General features: G+C 50.4%; 1 protein-coding gene across 2 annotated transcripts in view; it reads left to right on the top strand.

The window, feature by feature from the left end:
- The window catches only part of Slc38a12 (solute carrier family 38 member 12), a 54,326-nt gene that overhangs the window by 29,340 nt on the left and 3,881 nt on the right, over positions 1-21,105 (top strand). For both annotated transcript variants that reach the window (XM_090350240.1, XM_090350241.1), the window contains exon 9: positions 11,078-11,171. In XM_090350240.1, coding sequence (XP_090206366.1) covers positions 11,078-11,171 — 94 coding nt within the window. The remainder of the gene's footprint in view (positions 1-11,077; positions 11,172-21,105) is intronic.

A 21,105-nucleotide genomic window follows, 5' to 3' on the forward strand; every position in this document is an offset into this window, starting at 1 on the left:
ACTGTTCCTGGGGCAAAAGATCAAGGGCCAGGCCCCAGGCCCCAGAGCAATGGGGTTCTGGCTGGTGGAGATGTGATACAGGCCTGAGGGCATCAGTGCCTTCCACCACCAGCTGTACCTACACAGGTCCACTCCTGACAGTCAGGTGGTAGGGTGTAGACACCCTCCCCAAAGTTCCAAGGGGCTAGATTGATAGCCTAGAAGGTCTCTGAGCCATCCCCTGACCATTTACCTGTTCCTCTGGAATCTGGAACTGACTTTCTCTTAGAAACTGTTAGGACTGGACTGGGAATGTGGCTCAGTGGTAGAGTACTTGCCTAGCATGCATGAAGCTCTGGGTTTGATTCCCCAGTACCACATACACAGAAAAAGCTGGCACTGTGACTCAGGTTGTAGAGTACTAGTCTTGAACAAAAGAAGCTCAGCCCAGGCCCTGAGTTCAAGCCCCAGGACTGGTAAAAATTAAAAAAGAAAAAGGTAAAAGAAAGAAAGAAAGAAAAAAGAAAAGAAAAGAAACTGTTAGGACCAAGCTGGCCACTGGTCTAACCCCTGAAGTACTCCCCATTCACAGTGATTTGGGGACAAGCAGACGTGGACCCCTTCTTATGTGAAGTTGTAGTTCCTGTCTTACTCTTCTCTAACATGCAGCGTGGATAACAAAATGTTAGTAGCTAAAAACTGAGAGCCACTAACCCAGGCCAGTGACTTTGCACCTAAGCCTAGGAGAGCCAGAAAGAAAGGGGTGTGGCTGTCTTCCACCACAGGGGTTCCTCCAGGGCCTAGGTGTGTGTGTGTCCCTTGTCTGCCTCCTCCCAGGCTCCTGGGACTACATTTTTATTCCCCTTGCCAGGACAAAATAAACATCTCCCTCCCATATTCCCCCACACTTAAAGGCCCTTTTAGCCCTCAGAGGGGAAAGGAGCCCTGCCAGGGTCCTGGGCACAGCACAGGTACATGGGGGAACCGTGCACCTAACCCTCTCCCTCTGTCCAGCCCAGCACCTCATCCTTGTACACATGGGATTTAATCTGTTTGTGATTGAAGCCTGACTTTAGATAAATCTGATTACCATTTTCCCTGCTGAAAGCCCTTCAGAAGCGCCTTTCTGGGAGGCAAATCTAAACTCCACACAGCATGTTCTGCCCCAGCTGCTACAGCCCGCCCTTACTCCCTAGCATCCTCGAAGCGCACGGGCACTGTCAAGGTTCCGGGTCCTTGGCATGCCTTTGCCTCACTTCCTACTTCCATGGCCCTCTATTCTCCACTAGACCCAGTGGCTTCCTTCTACGCAGCCCATGCCTCCTCCTCTACCGTGGCATGAGTTGGACTTTTATACTCATGTGACTACTTGGCTCATCAGGATCTCATGCCGAGTAGGGGTCCCACTACATCTACACTTCATGTAGTATTGTTCCTTGAATGTTTGAGATGTCCTTTCAAGGCATGTAGTAGCCAGAGTCAGCACAAATGCCTCCCTTATCCTTTGAGCTATTGGCCACTGCCCCAGCCTGACCAACTGCCTGCCTAGCTGGCCCTCCCCTCTGGTTTTCACTACCAGGACAGAAGTTTCCTCCAAGCAAGGTCTAGAGTACCCCTGACTGGGAGCCAAAGAAGAGAGGAGTAACTCAAAGCTATGAAGTCAGGACAGCCTACCTCCCCCCCCGCCCCCCCAGCTGGTGGAGACTTGGTCTAGGTGCAGTCAAATCTGTTTCTGCTGTCTGAGTTCTCCGCTGCCTCTTACTTCCCAGCCATCCACCCCAGCTCCCCAGGTAACCCTCTTTAAGTCCTCCTAGTTCAAGATTGCATCTTCCCGTCTGTCCACCTGGACCTGCAGGAGCTGGTTTTCATCTCTTTCTGCCACACTTGTGCAGAGCCGGCCATCCTTTATAAACCCTGATGGCTTATAATCATTAAGTAAATGACTGTGTGGGTTTTCCACAATATTTATCTTCTCCCCCAAACCACAAGGGTTGTAGCTCTGGCATCAAATATTTGGAACGCAGCCCACCACCAGGTGCCATCTGGCTTTTCAGCTGAGAAACACAAACTTGCAGTCGTGTCCTCCAAAGACAGGGCAAGAGAAACAGGCCACGCTGGACCAAGGCTGTCATGGCAGCCCAGCCCACCCCAGAGGGAATCATGCATGAGGGGACTGTGGGGAGGAGACCTGAAGATACTGGGGGAAAGCAAAGGTCTACATCTCTACTGATTGCATCCCTCAGAATGCAACCCTCACACTATCTGCTAAGAAACTTGGGAATGACGGTGGAGGATTTAACAGGATTTGTCTGGATTCTATAGTCTGGGGCTGAGGAGATGCAAGCTTACTGAAAGGAGTCTGGGTGTGTTTTAAAATGTCTAACACCAAGGGATGGCTTTTCATTGAGTGTTTTGGGGAGTAATGAAAGTGAACCCAAGAACTGCCTTTCAAGTGCCTGTGATATTCTTCCTGCAGACAGGGCCATATCTCTGAGGAAGGAGCCCTGGGCGCAGGCCCTTAGGAATCTTCCGTTGATGTCAGGGACGGTGGACTTCATCTTACTTCCCCCTTCCTTCTTAGAACTAGCGCAGAAGAAACCAGGAGCCCTGTGTGGCACAGCCTGTAGCATAGCCACCCCGGGCTGCCAGCTCCCAGAGCACATGTTCTGCTCCATATGGGAGAACCATCTCTGTTCTCCTCTATGCCTTTCCCAGATACTGCAAACTGGATTTGCGTTCTGGGAGTGGCATTTTAGGCTTGCAGCAGCTAGAACTCTCCATCTGTAGGATTTCCCAGTGTCAGTGCCCCCTCAAAAAGAACAGCCACCCTTCCTTGATTCTTTATACATTTCCACCACCACCATAGCAGAGCTTGTCCTGGCATCCCCACACAGCCAGTCTGTACCACACAGGTGCCCATTATTCCTCCATGCCTGTTACTAAGTGGAGACGAAGGCCCCTCCTGACTAGCTCCTGGTTCCTGTAAGGTCCCTTGGGTTTCTTTCCTTGGTGGGCAGTCCTTGCTTGAATCTCCACCATCTACTTCTACCCCTGCTTGGACCCTTGGCATCCTCTAGCAAGCACAGCCTTGCCCTTGATGAGAATTGCAGGCGTGCCACCTCTCCACTCGGCCATTCAGAGCAGGCTGAGTGGTTCTGCTGAGGGATGTGATGAGATGAGATAAGAGCAAGATTTATAGAGTGGACTCGTAATGCTCAAGGAGCACACACGTGAGGCGCAGTCCAGGTATCAGCTGTCATTCCACCATCACCTGACTCTTCAGTCTTCCAGTCCATTCTGCATGCACCTCCCAGATATCTTCTAGGTGCAGGGCAGTGGAAGGCCACGTGGAATCAGGGACATGGAGCTGTGATAATCTCCCTCAAACATGCATGCTGGAAGGTATTGGGCAGATACTAGTTGCTGTTACAGAGTGAGTGGACTCCAAGTCTTCTCTTATTTTTCCTGTACCAGGAAATTATGGTTGGGTTTGTGTCCACAGCAAACCCTGGCCTAAGTTCTCCCCCTTAAGACTCCTCCTGTTCTCTAGTGCATCGTTGGACTAGACTTCAGCAGGGTCACTGCTCATTGGCTGCCCTAGGGGAAATCTTTCTAGAAGGATCCTTACAGATTCCTGTAAAACCCAGTCTTACAGAGCACAGATACCCTCATTCACATGGCACAATGCCTCCTGTGCTAGAGTTTTTGGTCAAGGCGTGACAGTTCATGGAGTTTGGCACACATGATGCTAATGTGGTTTTCAGTGCCAGCACCTTTCTGCTTTTACTGGCAGTCAGCTTCTGCAAAGTAACTGGTCCCTGGCACAGGATGCACTTGAAGTCTTGCAAAGAGGGTTGGACCATAGTTGAACTCTTGTGGAAGCAATGGGTACCAAATACAAAACAGTATTGTACCATATATCTGCCACTACTTGGTGGGCTGAAGGTAGAGGAACACATGAGCCAAATACATGGAAAGGCACCATCTCTTAATAATAATAATAATAATAATAATAATAATAATAATAATAGTAATAAAGTAGTCCCAACTTCAGATTCTTTGTGTAGAGGTCTTGCTAGGCTTTGGTAGGACAGGGGATGTCTGCAGGATAAATGGGCTGTGATAGGGTAACTTGGTGTGGGGTCAGGCCAAACAGAGCTTGTGTCTGTGGAACATTTCCCTTCTGTACATTGAGAAGTTCTAACTCACCAGGGCTCACAGTTAATGGATGTCTGGGCAAAATCGACTTCCTCTCCCTACAATCTGACATTCATATCCCTTCCATGGTCCCACACTGCCTGAGAGCCTCATGTGCTTTTAGTAGATAAATCCCAAATGCTAGAATCCCAAATTCAAGATGTGACAGTCAGCCGCTGGTGGCTCACGCCTATAATCCTGGCTACTCAGGAGGCTGAGATCTGAGGATCAAGGTTCAAGGCCAGCCCAGGCAGAAAGGACCTGAGACTCTTATCTCCCAATTAACCTCTAGAAAATGGGAAGTGGAGCTTGGCTCAAGGGTAGGGCAGGGCGATTGTCTTGAGCTGAAGAGCTCTGGGACAGCTCCCAGCCAGGCCGAGTTCAAGTCCCATGACCCGCAAAAAATAAAAAAAATGTGAGTCTCCTAAACCAAACTGTGCACAGCCACTTAAGAAGTCAAAATAGAATCCTTGAGCCTTTCATCACTGCATTTCCGGGGCAGATTGCAGGTTCAGCCAGGGATGGGTTCATACTGAGTTGCTTTTAACCCCAATTAACTTTTAACCCTTAGCACTCAGCAAGAGCAACCCTCCCATTGTTACCTAAAGTGCCTTCCAGAACCAGTCGAGGCAGCTCAGCTGGGCATTTATCATGTGGCTGCCTCCACTTGAACCCTAGACCTTGGACCCTCTAAATCCTATATTCTGATAGCAGCCCATGCAGATCCCTGTGTTTAGGGTAACACCAATAACTTGATCCCTTATAAGAAGTCCCTTGGGGTGGAGGTGTGGCACAAGGCGTAGAGCGCTAGCTTTGAGCTCAACAAGGCTCAGGGACAGACCCTGAGTTCAAGCTCTAGAACCAGCAAAATAAACAAACTGCCGGGGCGGGGTGTGGGTGGCTCACGCCTATAATCCTAGCTACTCTGGAGGTTGAGATCTGAGGATCGAGGTTCAAAGCCAGCCTGGGCACAAGAGGACCTGAGACTCTTATCTCCAATTAACCTCTAGAAAATGAGAAGTGGGGCTGTGGCTCAAGGGTAGTGCGGTAGCCTTGAACTGAAGAGCTCAGGGACAGCACCCAGGCCTCATGACCCACAAAATAAATAAATGAATGAATATAAATAAAAAATTTCATTAGGGTGCAGGGAGTGTGGCTTAGTGGTAGAGTGCTTGCCTAGCATGTATCAAGCCCTGGGTTTGATTCCTCAGTACCACATACACAGTGAAAGCCAGAAATGGCACTGTGGCTTGAGTGGTAGAGTATTAGCCTTGAGCAAAAGAAGCTCAGAGACAGTGCCTGAGTTCAAGCTCCAGGTCTGGCAAACAACAACAACAACAAAACATATATATATATATATATATATATATATATATATATATATATATATAATTTTATTGTTTTTATTAAGGTGTTGTACAGATGAGTTATTTCATAAATCAGGTGATGAGTACATTTTCTTTTTCTGGACAGTATCACCCCTTCTTTTGCTTTTCCCCAGTTTCCTCTTCCCACCCCTGCCCACAAGTTACATAGGTCATTTTCTACACTGTGTATTCTGAATAGCAGGACTGCATTTGTTCACGTTCCTTCCCTTCCTTTCTTCCTCCTCCCAACCCCCCTCAAAGAAAAAAAAAAAACTAAAGCTGAAAAAATACCATCACTACCCCCATCATCACCACCACCACCACCAACAACAACAACAACAAAACGTGTTTCTATGTCCTGGAGAAAACTTTACTTTTAGAGGAAACCAATAAGCACACACTTGGAGAGCGGCCAGTTGGAAAAATTGGCAAGAAGCGGCTCAATACCATCAAGCCCTAACACAAGACAACCTTCCTCAGTCCCGTGCCTCCTGCCAGCCCTGAGTGTAAAGGGCAGCACTTGAGCATTCGTTGCCTTGATACTTTCCTGCTATCTTGCATGAACACCCATGGGTGCTATCCTTGGGAGGCCTAGGTGAAAAGGAGCTGATGGCACCAGTGTTGTTCTGCTTTCTTATTCTGTCACTAAACCTCTACAGGTCCTCATTTCCTCATCAGTACAGTGAGGACACCACCACCTGCTCAGGTGACTTCCCTGGCCCGTATCAAGAAGAAATAGAACCATACGCGAGCCCTTTGTGGAGGCTAGGAGGCCTGCTAAATCAGAGCTTATCATTCAATGACTTCCATAGAACGAGGCTGGGAGGAAAGACGGACAGTTGACAGCTAGGACTGTGGGGTTGACAGTGGCAGGACCTGGAGATTTTGTAACCTCCGGGGGCAGGGGTAGGGGAGCCTCCTCTTGGCCAAACTTAAGTTTCTCATTTTATTCCTCTGGCTTAAATGTATGGAGAGACTTGGTGACAGGAAAGCAGGTTTCAAGCTGCCTTTCTTTCTTTTTTTTGTGCTGTGATGTTGACATTTGCTCACACATTCTCCCTTGGGACAGCTAAACAAATAGCTAAACATGTTAGGAATGGGAGAAACATGTCTGTACTGCTTAGGAGGAAATACAAGCTCCAGTTCCATTAGTGGCTGAGCCTTGGATACCTGAGCAGGCATCAGCCTTGGCATTGCTGCCTGTAGAGTGTCCAGCCTTGGATCATTCCAGCCCTGTGAGGCTGTCTGGTGACTTCCCCACATCTCCAGTCCTTGGTTCTGAAGGGTTCTGAAGAGCAAGTGTCCCACTGATCTCTGAGGGGCAGAGACCTGGAAAGCAAAACAGAAGTTTTCTATCTCTGTCCTTGGGTGTCACCTCTGGCAGATGCTAGGGAAACGTGACTCCTATCCAACCCCATATGTGCTAGATATGGCTTGGTCCTGGGAGGGGCGCTAACCTGTGCTGTGCTGTTTGGAGCCTGGCCCTGCCATACTTGGAACTTCTGGCTTTGGAGAGTAAAAATTTCCATGGTTAATAGCTGTGCCCAGCCTGAGGATATATTACCTATGTCAGCAAAGATCAGAGATGGCTGGATGTTTGGCACCTGAATGTCGGCAGAGGGGACTCAGGAGGCCAGGCAGCCTCACCAAACTGTAGACCCCAGAACATTCTAAAAGCAGTGGCCAAGCACTGCCTTGCAGTGGGAATGGGAGCTGCCTTGTGACCCTCAAGACTCCAGTAAGGCTGTCATGGGGTGTAGCAATTTCACTGACCCAGAAAGAGATTTGAGCTGCCCCATTTGCACCCTTCCAGGTCTGTCTTGGACTTTACTCGCTTAGATCAGCTGGAAGATTTCATTAGAAATCAGAGTTGCTCTTTGATTTTTTTTTTATTTGATTTTTTTTAAGAAACACGCTTGGCTGCTGCCACTGGTGTCCCAGCCTTCTGTAATGAGTTGGGTGACAAGAGTCCTTGAGAAGAGACAGAGTTTGAACTGATCAAAGGCATTTGGGGGTTGAAAATGCTCAGGAGCCAGCTAATTTATAATGTCATATGGGCTAGACTGGGAGACCCAAGAGGATAGGCTGTCTGTTGGTTTTCTATTTCATCCTTTTTTAAAGCAGGCAAGAGAAAGCACAAGGTGCCACATTTGGCTGGTGAGCCCTCAGAGGGGGACTCTACCCCATTAGGCCCTCAGCACACTAGGGCTGGACCTTCTGCCTCAGCCCCATTCATCTTGAAGACCACAACAGCCACCCCTGCTCCTGCCTTCTATCCTCTGTCACTCAGATGCCCAGTCTTGCAGTTGCCACATTCCAGCTCTGGCTGATTTGCAGGGGACACCTGTTCCCTAATTAGTCTCAGCTCAAGGTCTGCATCTTCATCTGGGCTCCTCTGACAAGCCCATACAAGAGCTGCAGTTGAGCAGTTGAGAGGCAGCACACTGGCTGCCTCTCTGGGCCTTGAGCTTTTCCAGGTGGGACAGCCAGTCTGTGCTTGTGAGCATTAAAACGAAAAGTGATCACCCTCCCCTCAGCCCCACTGAGCGATGGGTAGCATGGCCCACCAGTTCCCACTCTGAAATCAGACCTGCTTTCCCTGGCACAAAGTGGGGACAAACCCTCGTTTTTACTCCCAGGTTCCTGTGCCTATGGCTTGATGTATATGTTGGTATCTTACAAGTGCTTTACTTTCTACCTTTCCAAGGTGTGTGTGTGCTTGGTCGACTTGCCCAGATGCCCTCAGGGTTAGGATTCAGTTTCACAGGGTTTTATAAAGCAGGTCCTTCTGTGTCCCGGGATTGTCACAAATGTATGCTGAGGAGGGAGAAGATGAAGCTGGGGCTGATAAAGAACTGACCTGTGCCAGGGCAGGATTCTCTACTGCCCTTGGGAATGGTTCTGCTGCCCCCACCCTGCTCTTATGCAATGGAACCTTGTAAGCAGAGGGCTTCAGAAGGTTCCTAAGATGAGATCTGATCTCCCTTCTGATGTCTCCCCAAGATTTCTGGCTCCCACACAACTGGAATACTGTTTTTGCCTGCTAAGGTGACTGTGTCTGATCTGTTTCCATTCATAGGTCAGAGGTGAATCACCCATAGGCGTGGCAGGGCAGGGCAAGGCACACAAATATAACTGCAGGGTCCAGTTATTTGGAAACATTTGTGGCAAGTGGCTTTGTATTTATTCTTCCACCTGACATCCCCTTCTCCATCCTTCAAAAGAGAAATTCATCAGTGGAAAGTTTCCCTCAAGTGGTAATTTTCCTAAATGACTTAGCGGTGGTGCTGCATACAGATTAGCTTGGCCAGAGGGGGTGGCTGTGAATGCATTAGATCCTATATCCCGTGTCCCTGCTCATACCCCAGCTCTTTTCCCCCCTGGACCCTATAAGCGCTAGCTGCCCTTGCTTTTGCTCTGAGTCCCTTCCTCTGCCTTCTCCCGTTGCCCCAGCCCAACAGAAACCCCATAAGGCTGGTTCTGAGATCCCCAGCAGAAAGCTCTTCTTTCCAAAAATCTCCCAGCCCTTGTGACTGCCCTGCCTTTGCCCACCCTAGCTAATTAGAGCCTTTCCTTAAGCGGCCCTCTTCTGTCACTCATTCTCACAATGATAATGGACTTGGAGAAGAGGTCACAGACTCTCCCACATCCTGCTCTCCTTGAGGAGGGGGCGGGGACTGGGCAGGCTCACCCCTCATTCTTCAGAGCTGGGAGCTCCCACCTGCCTATCACAGACATTGGGCCCTGGCTCAGCAGCTAGGGTGGAGTCACCTGCTCACAGGGCCAGAGCTCACATCCCCACGGTGGGCCCCTCTTTCCACTCAGGCTTCAGCACGTTCTGTTGCATCTCTGGTGAGTGTCATTAGCATTAACGTGATAAAATGGTGCAGTGTAAATGTTAATAAGGTCTGATGCCTCGCCTGCTTTCAAGTGGCAGATTGGAAATGGTGTCATCATCTTACCTCCAACAAGCAGCTTTTAATTCCTTTGCTCCCTGAGCAGCCAATTTGGCATGGAAAGTCCAGCTGCCCCCAGCCCCTCCTGCTCTGCTGCAAACAGGGATCTACATTTCTCCAGACCAGTTGTCTAAGATGAGGCTAAACTTGGTGTGCATGAGTGCAGGCGCACACACCAGTCCTAGGACTTGAACTTAGAGCCTGAGCACTGTCCCTGAGCCTTTTCACTCAAGTCTATCTCTACCACTTGAGCTACAAGCTTCACTCGTGGCTTTTTGCTGGTTAATTAGAGATAAGAGTTTCATGGACCTTTAGACTCTTTCCTCCAATTAACTACCAAAAAAGGTCAGACGTGGAGCTATAGCTCAAGTGGTAAAGCTCTAGCCTTGAGCAAAAGCACAGGGACAGCATCCAGGCTCTAAGTCCAACCCCCAGGACTGACCTACACACACACACACATACACACCCTGTTTTGTGGACTTTTCTGTCCTGGTTGGCTTTAAACTGTGATCCTCAGATCTTAGCCCCTTTAGTAGCTAGGATATTACAGGTGTGAGCCACTGATACCCAGAAATTTTTTTTTTAAAGTAAACACTTTGACATGTTTGCCAAAGAAAGGAGAACTGAGGAGAATCAGTGCCATAGGCACACACTCTCTGACCTGCTTCCTCTATAGCTCAGACTTTTTTTTTAACCCCTCCTTTTTTCTGTCGGTGGTACGTTTTCTTATTAATTCAAGTGGCTTGGGAGTGGGCAGCCCTTTGGAGCTGGCTCCTGCTCTCCAGACTTCCTTGTGAGCTGAATTGAGGCTGAACAATGATGTCCTGATTAATTCTCCGCTCCATGCCCTTCAGAAGGGGCATCTCTCATCTGCCTGTCTCACAGAGAGCCTGTGTCCCCTGTGTGCCCCGTGCTCCTTGCCCTTTCTTCACAGTAGCAGTGAGGACCAGTCTGGTCCCTTGTACATCCTCTTCTTGCTGTCACTTTGTACCAATCCCATGTAGACCTGAGGTTCCCCAGACCTTGGTGCTTACTGAAGAGCACAGGGGGCATGGGCAAGGTCCCAGGGCAGTGCCTATGCCTTGCCTAGAAGTACAGGAGTGCTGGGAACTGGTGGCTTACACCTGCAATCCCAGCTAGTCAAGAGGCTGAAATCTGAAGATGGCAGTTTGAAGCCAATCCCAACAGAGAAAGTCCATGAAACTCTTATCCCCAGTTAACAAGCAAAAGGCTGGAAGTAGAACTGTGGCTCATATGGTAGAGTGTCAGTCCTGAGTGAAAAAGCTAATAGATAGTTCCCAGGCCCTGAATTCAAGCCCTAGTATCAGAAAAAAGGAGGGTTGGGGGAAGGAAGAGAAGAGAAGGAAGAAAAATGCACAAGCACCTGCAGCTCTGGTCTCCTCCACACCCCTGGTCCCTGATCCTTACTCCCAGTGATGCACTTGGACCTCAGGGAGCCTCTGTCAGTGCCAGGGTACACCTGGGCCCCAGCTGCAGGCAGAAACTGTATGCATTCACATACAACTCTCCATGAAAGACCTACATCAGAGCCTCCCTCACTGCTGCTTTCATTCCCAGGCTATCTTCACGCTCTTCCTTGGACCTTTCACCTTCTTCGATGTCCAGAAGACCAAGTACCTGCAGATCCTCACCTCTCTGATGAGATGGATTGGTGAGTCTGAGAAACATCCAAACTCTGCCCTTCTCCTCTCAGCCCATCCCTCCCCTCACCTCTTCTGAGAGGTGGTGATATGGAGGACTTGTCCCCTGCCAGGGTCTGCCCAGTACTCTGACCTTCCCATATGACACCAAGGGCTTAGCGGCCTGTGTACCTTTTACTGCTGAAGAAATTCAGCACCAGAAAAGACAAATTGCTTTTTTGAAGTCATTTGGAACTAGCTCCTTCCCAAGACTAGGCTAACTCCCTAAGGCCTGGGTAAGGCTGTGCCCCTGGAGGTGACAGGAATGACACCATTCTGCCTTCCCATTGGGATGCGATGCAGCAGAATCATAAAAACCAGTGGGTTGTGGCAGTAGCCACTCTTCCCCTCTGAGTCCTGGACCACTGGAGTGTGAAAACACTCACTTCCACGATGGCTGTAACTAACTGGTGCCTGCTGAGTGAAAACACTGGGCTCCCAACTGGAGCTTGGCGCTCTCTCACCCTAAACTGGTTAGTGGGAGGGAACTTGTTTGCTTCCACCACCAGCTCAGGAAAGAGGAAGCTAATGATGCCCCTAAGCTGAGGACTGGAGGCACAGTGGCTAGTATGGGTTATGGGAATCCTTAGGATCCTTGTTTTACTTGGTTGAAAAGCAAAACGGGGACCGGAGGTGGAGCTCAGTGGGAAAAAAAAAATCTTACCTGCCAAGGGGCCCTGGGTTTGATCACTAACACCTCCAAAACCCCAAAAAGACTGTTGCTATTCTGATTACCAGCCCACTGTTGGCTGTGCCCAGACTCCATGAGCTACGGCTTCTGGAGCAGCCCTATGCCTGTTGACTATGGTGATTCCTCTCTTCTCTGGTGAGTAATATATCAGAGAAAGGAGGAAGCTTGTGAGGGGGAGAGGAGGATGCTGACAGTAAGTCATACAAATGCCTGGACTTGGGTCAGGAAAGCAGCCAGCAGGCCCATGTCCTGGGATGTGGCTTCCAGTAGTTCCTACTCCCTGTTTGTTTTCTCATCCCCCAGAATCTGGCTGAAAGCCAGGTGTGATGAGTCACATCTGTAACCCCAGCACTCAGGGGCGGGAGGATGGTGAATTGGTGGCTAGCCTAGGCTACCTAGTGAGACTCAGTCTCAAAACAAAACATCTGCCTTGGGGAATAGAATCCATTCTGGATACCCCGTGCTGTGCTGTAGAGCCAGGAAGCAAAGCCTCTGAAAGACTCTGGGCTGCAGTGGATCAGAGTCCAACCTGTGAAGGTCACAGATCCCTGTCTTCTGGTGGCAATGTTGCTGTCTTTGTCACCATTTACTTATCCTCCACCTTGGATCTGAGAGATAATGAAATGTCAGGAATTTTAGAGAACAGGCAGTCACTTTTCTCCATGGGAAACTCAAACCTCTGGGCTTGCAAAGCAGACCTCCTGGTGACCAAGCCCTCCCAAGATAAAGGAAAATTGCTGTCAAGTAAGATGGACCTGGGTAAGCCAGACCTTAGTTCCCAGCCCAGCGGTTGAACCTCCTGGGGGTTTCTACTAGGCTGGGATCCTAACCCCAAGCTGCAGCAAATCTGAGGGGGGCAAGGGGACAACAGTGCCGCTGTCCCCTGGAGCAGTCAGCAGTATTCAAGGGTCAGCCCTGTTTGTGGGAGGGACTCCATCTGTCTGCTGCCTGGTCACAAGCCAATTCAGAACAGGGGTTGGGCCCTACAGAGAGTTATCTCCCCTCTGGGCCAAGCTCACCCTAGGTAGTTTTTCTAGATCTCCACAGGAGCAGTGATCTTAGAAGCCCCATTTGTCCCTTCAAGTCTCTGCCAAGTTGTCAGACAACAGCGAACTCCTTTGATTTTGCCTCTGGAGAGCAGCTGTATGGGCTGTCTCTGATGGACCCTCCTCCCCACACCAAGCCTGCTGCATACCCTTCTTCTTCCTGCTTCCAAGATTAGGGCTGTGCCTTTCTAAGATTCAAGGAGGGCGCTCAGGGTGGCAATAAGCTGGTTTGGGTTCCAGGAAGACAGAGAGGAAGAACGAGTACCAAAGGGACCGGAAAATCATGCACAAATGTGTTGAGCCGGAAACTTGCTCATGCTTAATTAGAAATTCATTCTGCCATCTGTTGAAATGAGGCCAGGGGAGATTGTAGACTCCAGAGCTTTGGTGCGGTGCCTCTGGCCAGCTCCTCTGAGGGCTTTTCTGTATCCTTCCAGTGCCAGAAATGAGCTTGTTATTGTTCATTTGTTTGCTCATGTTTTTAGACTAGGATTTAGAGGGTTAATGGCCTTCGAAAAAAGCCAATTGCCAGGGAAGATTATCATGCTATAAATGACAAATGTCAATATCAAACTGTTTCTTGGTGGTTTGGAAGTTTTCCTGGTTGGGTTAAAATTAGTATACATAGAGTATATGTTGCAGTAATTAATTAGTGTCCCTAGTAAGTTCTGGGGACAAGAGAGTATATCAATTTGGAATTCCTGACACCACTGTCAGGATGCATTAGCTGGCTAGGACAACAATGGGGTGATGCTCACTGCAACTCACCCCATATGCAGACCAGGCACTGCCAGCAGTGGCCTTAGATCCTGAGCCATCCTGATCCATAAGCAATGAGACTCAGGCCTGCCGGCAGCTTCCATACTAACTGCCCCATGGAGAGCTCTCAGGCTGGAAGGGACCACTGTGGCATTATTACTTCAGTCCCATTACCCACTTCCCCTGGCAGATGCCGCCCACTTGGGAACACAAACATCTGGCTAAGCTCAGAGCACCCCATTTGGCATTATTAAAAACCCGATTCTCTCTAATAGAGGTTGCTGTAGTGTGCTGCTGCCCTCCTCAGGGTTGGCTGCCGAGAACCTGCAGGGCTTCCTTCCCTTGTTTGTGTATGTGAACAGACACGTGCACACTCAGTGTCTGCTCCTCTCAAAGTGGGTCAGACACCGCCCTCCCCAGGTGTCTGTGGAGGAGCTGGCACTGCCACACTTAGTGGCTCAGCCCTACTCCCCCTTCCCCCACCCCTCCCCCCACAAGTGCCCCAGATTTGTTTTGCAAGCCAGAGGGAGGGGTGGGGCCCGAGGTCCCTAAGAGAAGACCTTCACCTGGGAAGAGGAGGGCCTTCTGGGTTTCACCTGTCCCAGGGTCCATGGCTGGTCTCTGTGGGGGTCTCCCTGTGGGATTCCCAATCTGTCGCCATTAGCAGCCAGGGGTCTTGAGAGCCTGGGCCTTCTGTTGCCCACTGTGCCCATTGGCATTTAAATTCTTTCACAGCCACTCAACTAGTGCCTCCTGGAGATCCAGGAAGGACCTTGTCACCCCAAGTGTAAATGGCACTCCCCCATCCCCTGTCCTCATTACTGTGCAGCCAGCCCTCTGTAGCAGGCTTGCCACAACCCCCCTGCCCCCCCCACTCCCACCTTTAGGCCAAGTTCCAGGGCTTTCTGGAAGCTGGCCAGGTCAGGAGGAGATCCAGAAAATCCTTTTGTGTATGTGTCATCATAGTCTTCACTTTATTCTTGGTTTGAAAGCAAGTTTATAGAGAGGCACCCAGGGATTCTGTCCTAGGGCGGTTCATCTTTGCTGGAGAGAACCAACCACAGGGTGGTGAATGACCAGAGGACTGGGCCAAGCGCTGAGTGAAAGAAGCTTTTGCTTCTTGGCAGCCCCTCTCCTCTGAGCAGTGCTAGTTGTCAGCAGCACTGCTGTGCGTGTGGCCCAAATCCGTGCCCATCCAGCCAGATGAGGAGTGCTGGCCCACCAGGGGGTGGGCAGACTGGCTGCCTGGGCCATGGCAGGGCAAGGAGGCAAGTTTCAGGTTGTGCACTGCATTAGGGGATCACAGTGTCTGGCTGATAGTAGCTTCCCACATGACCTCTGGACAGGATTAGGGCTCACACAGGCGGGGTTCACACACACACACACACACACACACACACACACACACACACACACACTGCTGATTTGAGCCAGCTCTGAGCAGCCCTATAACCAGGGAATCTGCACACCATCGTCCTTGAATTCCTCACTGTCCTCTCCTTCCTGGTCTGTGTTCTGGAAGAAAGGCCAGGTGACCTTCAAAGGAGTGAGATGAGTGTGAAGTTTTATGTTGCAATCTGCACCAAGGAGATTAGTCCTCTAGCAGCCAAGTCCCCATTCCTCCCTCCCTCCCATTCCCCTCCCCAGGTCACACACTGAGCTGCTGTGACAGCTTAAGAATGAAAAATTAAGACTTTGCCTCTCAGACACCACCTGTGTGTGCCCAGGTGGGAAAGTTGAAGGATGACAAGGCCAGAACCTTTGCTTCCCTATAGGCAGGCAGCTCTGCTATGTCACAGCCCCTCCTCCTGTTACAAGGGAGCAGGGAAGGCTTGACTCTGAGTCCCCCAGGGAAAAGCACCTTGTTATCCCCAGGATGAGTGGACAGAGTTGAGTCCTCTCAGAAGTAGAAGAGTCCACCCCACACAGGAAAGAGTTGGTTTTCAATTCCCACCTTTCAGCAGAAACTCAAGTGTGTTTGGGGTGAGCTGTTCTGGGCAGAGCCAGCCCAGGCAGCACATCACATAAGCCTGAGGGGAAAGTCCAACCCAGGGCCCAGAGCACTCTAGCCAGGGTAACCTCCTCCTGGGCAGAGACCACAGTGCCCTGAAGTCTCAGGGAGTCTGCTGGAGAGACTCCAGACCTGCACTCAGGTAGAATGGCGGCTAGGAAGGATGGACCAGCCCAGGTGCTAAGATACCTGCCCAGGTTCTGTGATGTGAAGATATACTTCCATATTTTTGAAAAGCCTCAGAGGGTGTGGTCATCTCCTTTTTTTTTCTTCCAGTCCTAGGGCTTGAACTCAGGGCCTGAGCACTGTCCTTAGGCTTTCTCAAGACCAGCGCTCTATCACTTGAGCCACAGCCCCACTAATGGATTTTTCTATGTGTGATACCAAGGAATCAAACCTGGGTCTGTGTATGCTAAGCAAGCACTCTACCACTAGGCCAAACTCCTGGCCTGGTCATCTCCGTGTGTGTGTGTGTGTGTGTGTGTGTGTGTGTGTGTGTGTGTGTGTGTGTGTGTACTCAAGATTGAACTCAGGGCCTGGATGTTCTCTTTTAGCTTTTTTATTCAAGGCTGACACTCTACCACTTGAGCCTCTGCCCTACTTACAGCTTTTTGCTAACTTTTCCTCTCCCGACTAGCTTCAAACCTCAGCTCTCAGCCTTCTGGGTAGGTAGGATTTCCGAAGTGAAGCCACCGGCTTCATCTCCTATTTTTAAAGGCAATGAGAGTCTGGAGTTGAGTCAAGTATAACTTGAGAACTTAAACTTGTTTAGGATAAAACAACCTCCCTCTGGCCATTTCCAGCTTCCTGGGGTACCACTCACACCCCACTAGATACAGTGAGTCCCATTCTTTAAGAGACACTGCTCCTGTTGTAGGACTGAGGAATTGCTTGGTTGTCAGCTCAGGGCAGTGTTGCCTGGCCACCCCCTCCCCACCCTCTGGATAACTTTAGTTTCAGGCAGGGATGGAGCCGCCCTGTACCCTGCAAGGACAGTGCAGTGGTGAAGGGGGAAACGTGGCACAGCCCTCCCCAGGCCCAACTGCCCACCTGGAGTACTGGGCCCTGAGCTGAGTGACGAGTACACACCAGTCATTTGTTATCAATCATTAGTTCTGGCAAGTTGGTTCTTAGCTTGGGGAAGAGAGCACCCTCCCTCCAACAGCCACCTTGACAAATGGCCACCGCCTCCTGTGTGCCGAGCTGAAGCCAGAGCCACAAATGGGACCCAGGGGACAGCAAAGGGTCTGGGACAGTACTAGCTGGTGCCTGCCCAGTCCCAAGTATCTGAGGTTTGCATCAGAGCTCAGAGTGAATCGACAGCTTTGCAGGAATCAGCCCAGCCAAAGAAAGGCACAGCACACCAACTGGCTTGTGACCAGGTTCTGGGGCCGTGACACTGGAGGAAGTTCATTCAGTTCACGCTTGGCTCTTAGAATTATGATTCCAAACATTTATGTACAACCCCAACACTCAGGTATTTAGACACCCAGAGATTACATCATGTGATCTGGTCTTCGTGGTGTGTCTCCCTTGTCTGCTATGTCTATATCCTTGTTTCTTCTGGACCCACTAAGGACAGGAAGCAGGCTAGTGATAGGGCCTCTTGCAGAGTAGGGGGCAGAGCCCTCAGGTTTCCAGAGGCCCTGTTGCAGCTTACACCTATATTAAGATATCCTTCTAGGTCAGTGACTCAAGGCCATAGGCCACTTCCTTAGCACTAAGGCCCAGCCAGTACATTCTACTTGTAGGCTCAGAGCCTCTTTGTCCTTTGTGTGTGTGTGTGTGTGTGTGTGTGTGCGCGCGCGCGCGCGCGTGCACACGCACACACCACTTGAGCCACAGCTTCAGCTTTGGCTTTTTGATGATTAATTGGAGCTGAGTCTCCTGGACTTCCCTGTCCATTACTGGTTTCAGACTGTGATCCTCAGATCTCAGCCTCCCAGGTAGCTGGGATTACAGGCGTGAGCACTAGTGCCCGACTGTCTGTTAAGCGCCGTAGTATTGCACCTTCATCGCAGGTGTCTAGTTGTCCCCATGCAAGGCAGAGCGGGTTGTGGAGGAGAGGTGGGGACAGGAAGTAAAAATCTTCCAGATTCCCCACAAGCCACAGATGCCCCACAGCACACTTCACTGCCCACAGGGAATATACCACCAGCCACAAGGACTTCCTAATATTATAACTACCACATTTAAAATCAGGGTCCGTTGCTCTTTTTATTCTTTTTCAAGAGTCTACTCTTTTTGTCATTAGATGTTTGTGTTTTGGCTGTACTGGGGCTTTAACTAAGGTCCTCACACTTGCTAGGTGGGCTCTCTACTACTCAGTCAAGACACCAGTAAAAATCTTTTTTTTTTTTGTCAGTCATGGGGCTCGGACTCTGGCCTGGGCACTGTCCCTGAGCTCTTCAGCTCAAGGCTACCGCCCTTCCACTGTAGCCTCAGCACCACTTCCCGTTTTCTAGTGGTTAATTGGAGATAAGAGTCTCACAGTCTTTAGTTCCTGGGCTGGCTTTGAATTGTCATCCTCAGATCTCAGCCTCCTGAGTAGCTAGGATTACAGATGCAAGCCACCGCTCCTGGCTTAAAAATCATTTTTGATAATAGATTTGCTTGTTTAAAAAAATCTTTTAACTTAAAATTCACATGAAAAAATTACTAGCAAGTTGGTTTTATTTTACAAACTTGGACTTCAGCATACCTTCTTGGAGACCTACCACACACAGATGCTTGGCAGCCACTGTCGCTCTGGCCTCTGCAGAAAAAAGCACAGATTCAGGTGCTTCTAGGGCTCTGTGTCAGAGAAGGGAAGTTCTGTTGCCACCTTCTAGGAGAGCCCTGGCAAGCATTCATTCATGTCCTCAGTCCACCATTTCAGAGACAGTCATGAGCGAGATGGTAAAGCCCCCAAGAGGAAATCCACATCCTGTCATCCCACAGTCCTGATCAGAGCTTACGGTTCTCTAAGAGGGAGACTGGGAGAGGCAGGGCCCAGCCCCACGAGATGTCAGAATTCTGTAAGGAAAGCAAAGTCCTGTCAGGCCTTCATCCACCCTCTGACCAACAGGAAGGGTATCACCACAGCTCAGAGACCATGGTGGAGAAGCCATCCATCCAGGTCACTTGCTGTGCTGTCTCTGGTGGTGCCCCTCCCCTTTTCACACCTCCAGTGCAAGCTAACGGATGTGTTGGTGCCCCAGGGCTCCCTTTCAGCACACAAAGGAGGGAGCTGGCTGCTCTGATTTCCTACCCATAGAAACATACAGGAGGGCCACAGAGGGTATGTGCATGGGAAAAACCTAAGCCATTTTCTCTGTTCTCACGTCACAGCAATCAGCTCAGAAGACTTGGGGAAGGACTCCCCAAAAGTGAGCATCCAAGCCCAGGGGCCCAACTGTAAATGTTTGCCCACCCCTCATTCCACTGACAAACAAGACTCCTATAAGATTTTGGCCCACTAATATCTTCACCTGGCTACTAAGACCGTGCTTTCCAACCCTCAGCCCTCCTTCCTTGCTCAGAAGCTAAGGAGCTGTGTTGTGCCTCTTAAAGATCAACATCACTTTTGTCCTTTGGGGTATGTTCGGGAAATGTGGCTCTCCACTTCTCAGCCATGGGAAAAGGCTCTGAGGACAGACAGTTATGGGCCAGATGTCTCCCAAAAGGACTTCTTATCTAGCTAGCTCTTACCAACCAAAAGGAAAGACAGAAGCCATCCAGGCAATGCAGCCCTTGTGTAAATTTTGCTTCCCCCCACCCCCAACCTCCCTAGGAAGGGATGGGAGTTGCCCTCTCTCCGTGCTGAACTCTCGGGAAGGGCGCCTGTTTCTGTCTTTAATGGCTTGCCTTCCACGCCTGTCTTTCTCCCTCCTTTCCTCCACGAGAGTTAGGTGCAGGGGAGCAGGCTGATCCTAAAGGTGAATCAATACAGGGAAGCCCAGCTTGTAGAACTCAGCTCAGCTGTTAGAAGCCCATGTGCAAGCAGCATACACATCAGATGGAGTTGGGGGCCGGGAAGGGGGCAAACTAGAGGTGACTTCTCCTCAGCACTACGCAATGAGCTCCTTTTCTCCTAAATCAAGGTCAGGTTGCAGCAGCCACAGACTTGGAGAGCAGAACAGACCAAAAGATCCTCTGACACTGGCTCCCTTCTGTGCCCCTGGACTTGGTGCCATCAGCCACCTGCACCTGACTGCTAACCAGTCCTTCCTTCCCTCCCTTCCCTTCCCTCCTCTTCCCTTCCCTCCTTTTCCCTTCCCTTCCTTCTTTCTTTCTTTCTTCCGTCCTTCCTTCCTACCTTTTAGTGCCAGTACTGGAGTTTGAACTCAGGGCCTGGGTGCTGTCCTTTAGTTTTCTCACTTCGGGTCGATGCTCTATCTCTTGAGCCACAATTCTACTTGGCTTTTTGGTGGTTAATTGGAAATAAGAGTCTCACAGACTTCCCTGCCCAACCTGGCTTCAAACCGTGATCCTCAGATCTCAGCCTCCTGAGTAGCTGGGACTCCAGGTGTGAGCCACAGACATCCAGCACCAATTCTTTAGTTTTAATGGCCTTCAGCATCTTCTTCCTGCTGGTGCCCTGGACTGTACTTTTCAGGACAGGGCCATGTCTGTCAGAGGCACTGTTCTTAGCTGGGTAGCAGAAGAGTGCCAGCACTCAGCAGACCCTTCATGCCTTGTTGTTGAATAAATGAGTATAAGTAAGTGGCTCAGGTCAAAGGCCAGCAAAAGAAGTCCCCTGCCCTCTCACCACCCTGCAGCTGAGCTGCCTAGGCCTGCCAGTCCTCATGTGACCGTGTCAGGCCCTCACCACCTTCTCTTTGCCTTCTCCCTGGCTTCTTGGTGTTTCTCCTCGCCCTCTGAAGTGTGACTTCCAGTGTGGAATGCAGATAGACACAGACACGGCACCTCTGAGGCTAGCGGCCTCCGGGAGCTGCATGTCCTGCTCAGGGGCAGCCCCCCGCCTCCCCACACATCTGATGGGGAAGCCAGGATTGCTGGCTGCTGTCTCACCACCATGTCCACCCATACCTCCCACATTGCCTCCAGATGATCAAGAAAGAGCCCAGGGCAGCCAACTCCTTCCCGTGCCCCCCCCCCCCCCCCGCTGGTGCACTCACTCAGAGGGAGCTGCGCATTTCCATACCTCCTGGCCGTGACCGTCGCTCACTGCCTGTCATCCTCACTTCATCTTGATTTATGAGCAAACCTAATGAGTTTTTGGAACAGCTGTCTCCCAGGGATGGGGCGATCAATCTAGAAGATAACTGAACTCTGTCCTCCAGCAGTGCAGGGAGGGGGAGCCACTGGGGACAGGGCAGTGGGCCCCACAGCCTGAGCGGCCAACCCTCATGTGTCTCCCCTTTCTGTCTAACTTGTAGAACCCAGAGTTTGGGGTG

The sequence above is a fragment of the Megascapheus bottae genome, chromosome 17, assembly GCF_031878675.1.
Source record: "Megascapheus bottae isolate mThoBot1 chromosome 17, mThoBot2.hap1, whole genome shotgun sequence".
NCBI lineage: Eukaryota > Metazoa > Chordata > Mammalia > Rodentia > Geomyidae > Megascapheus > Megascapheus bottae.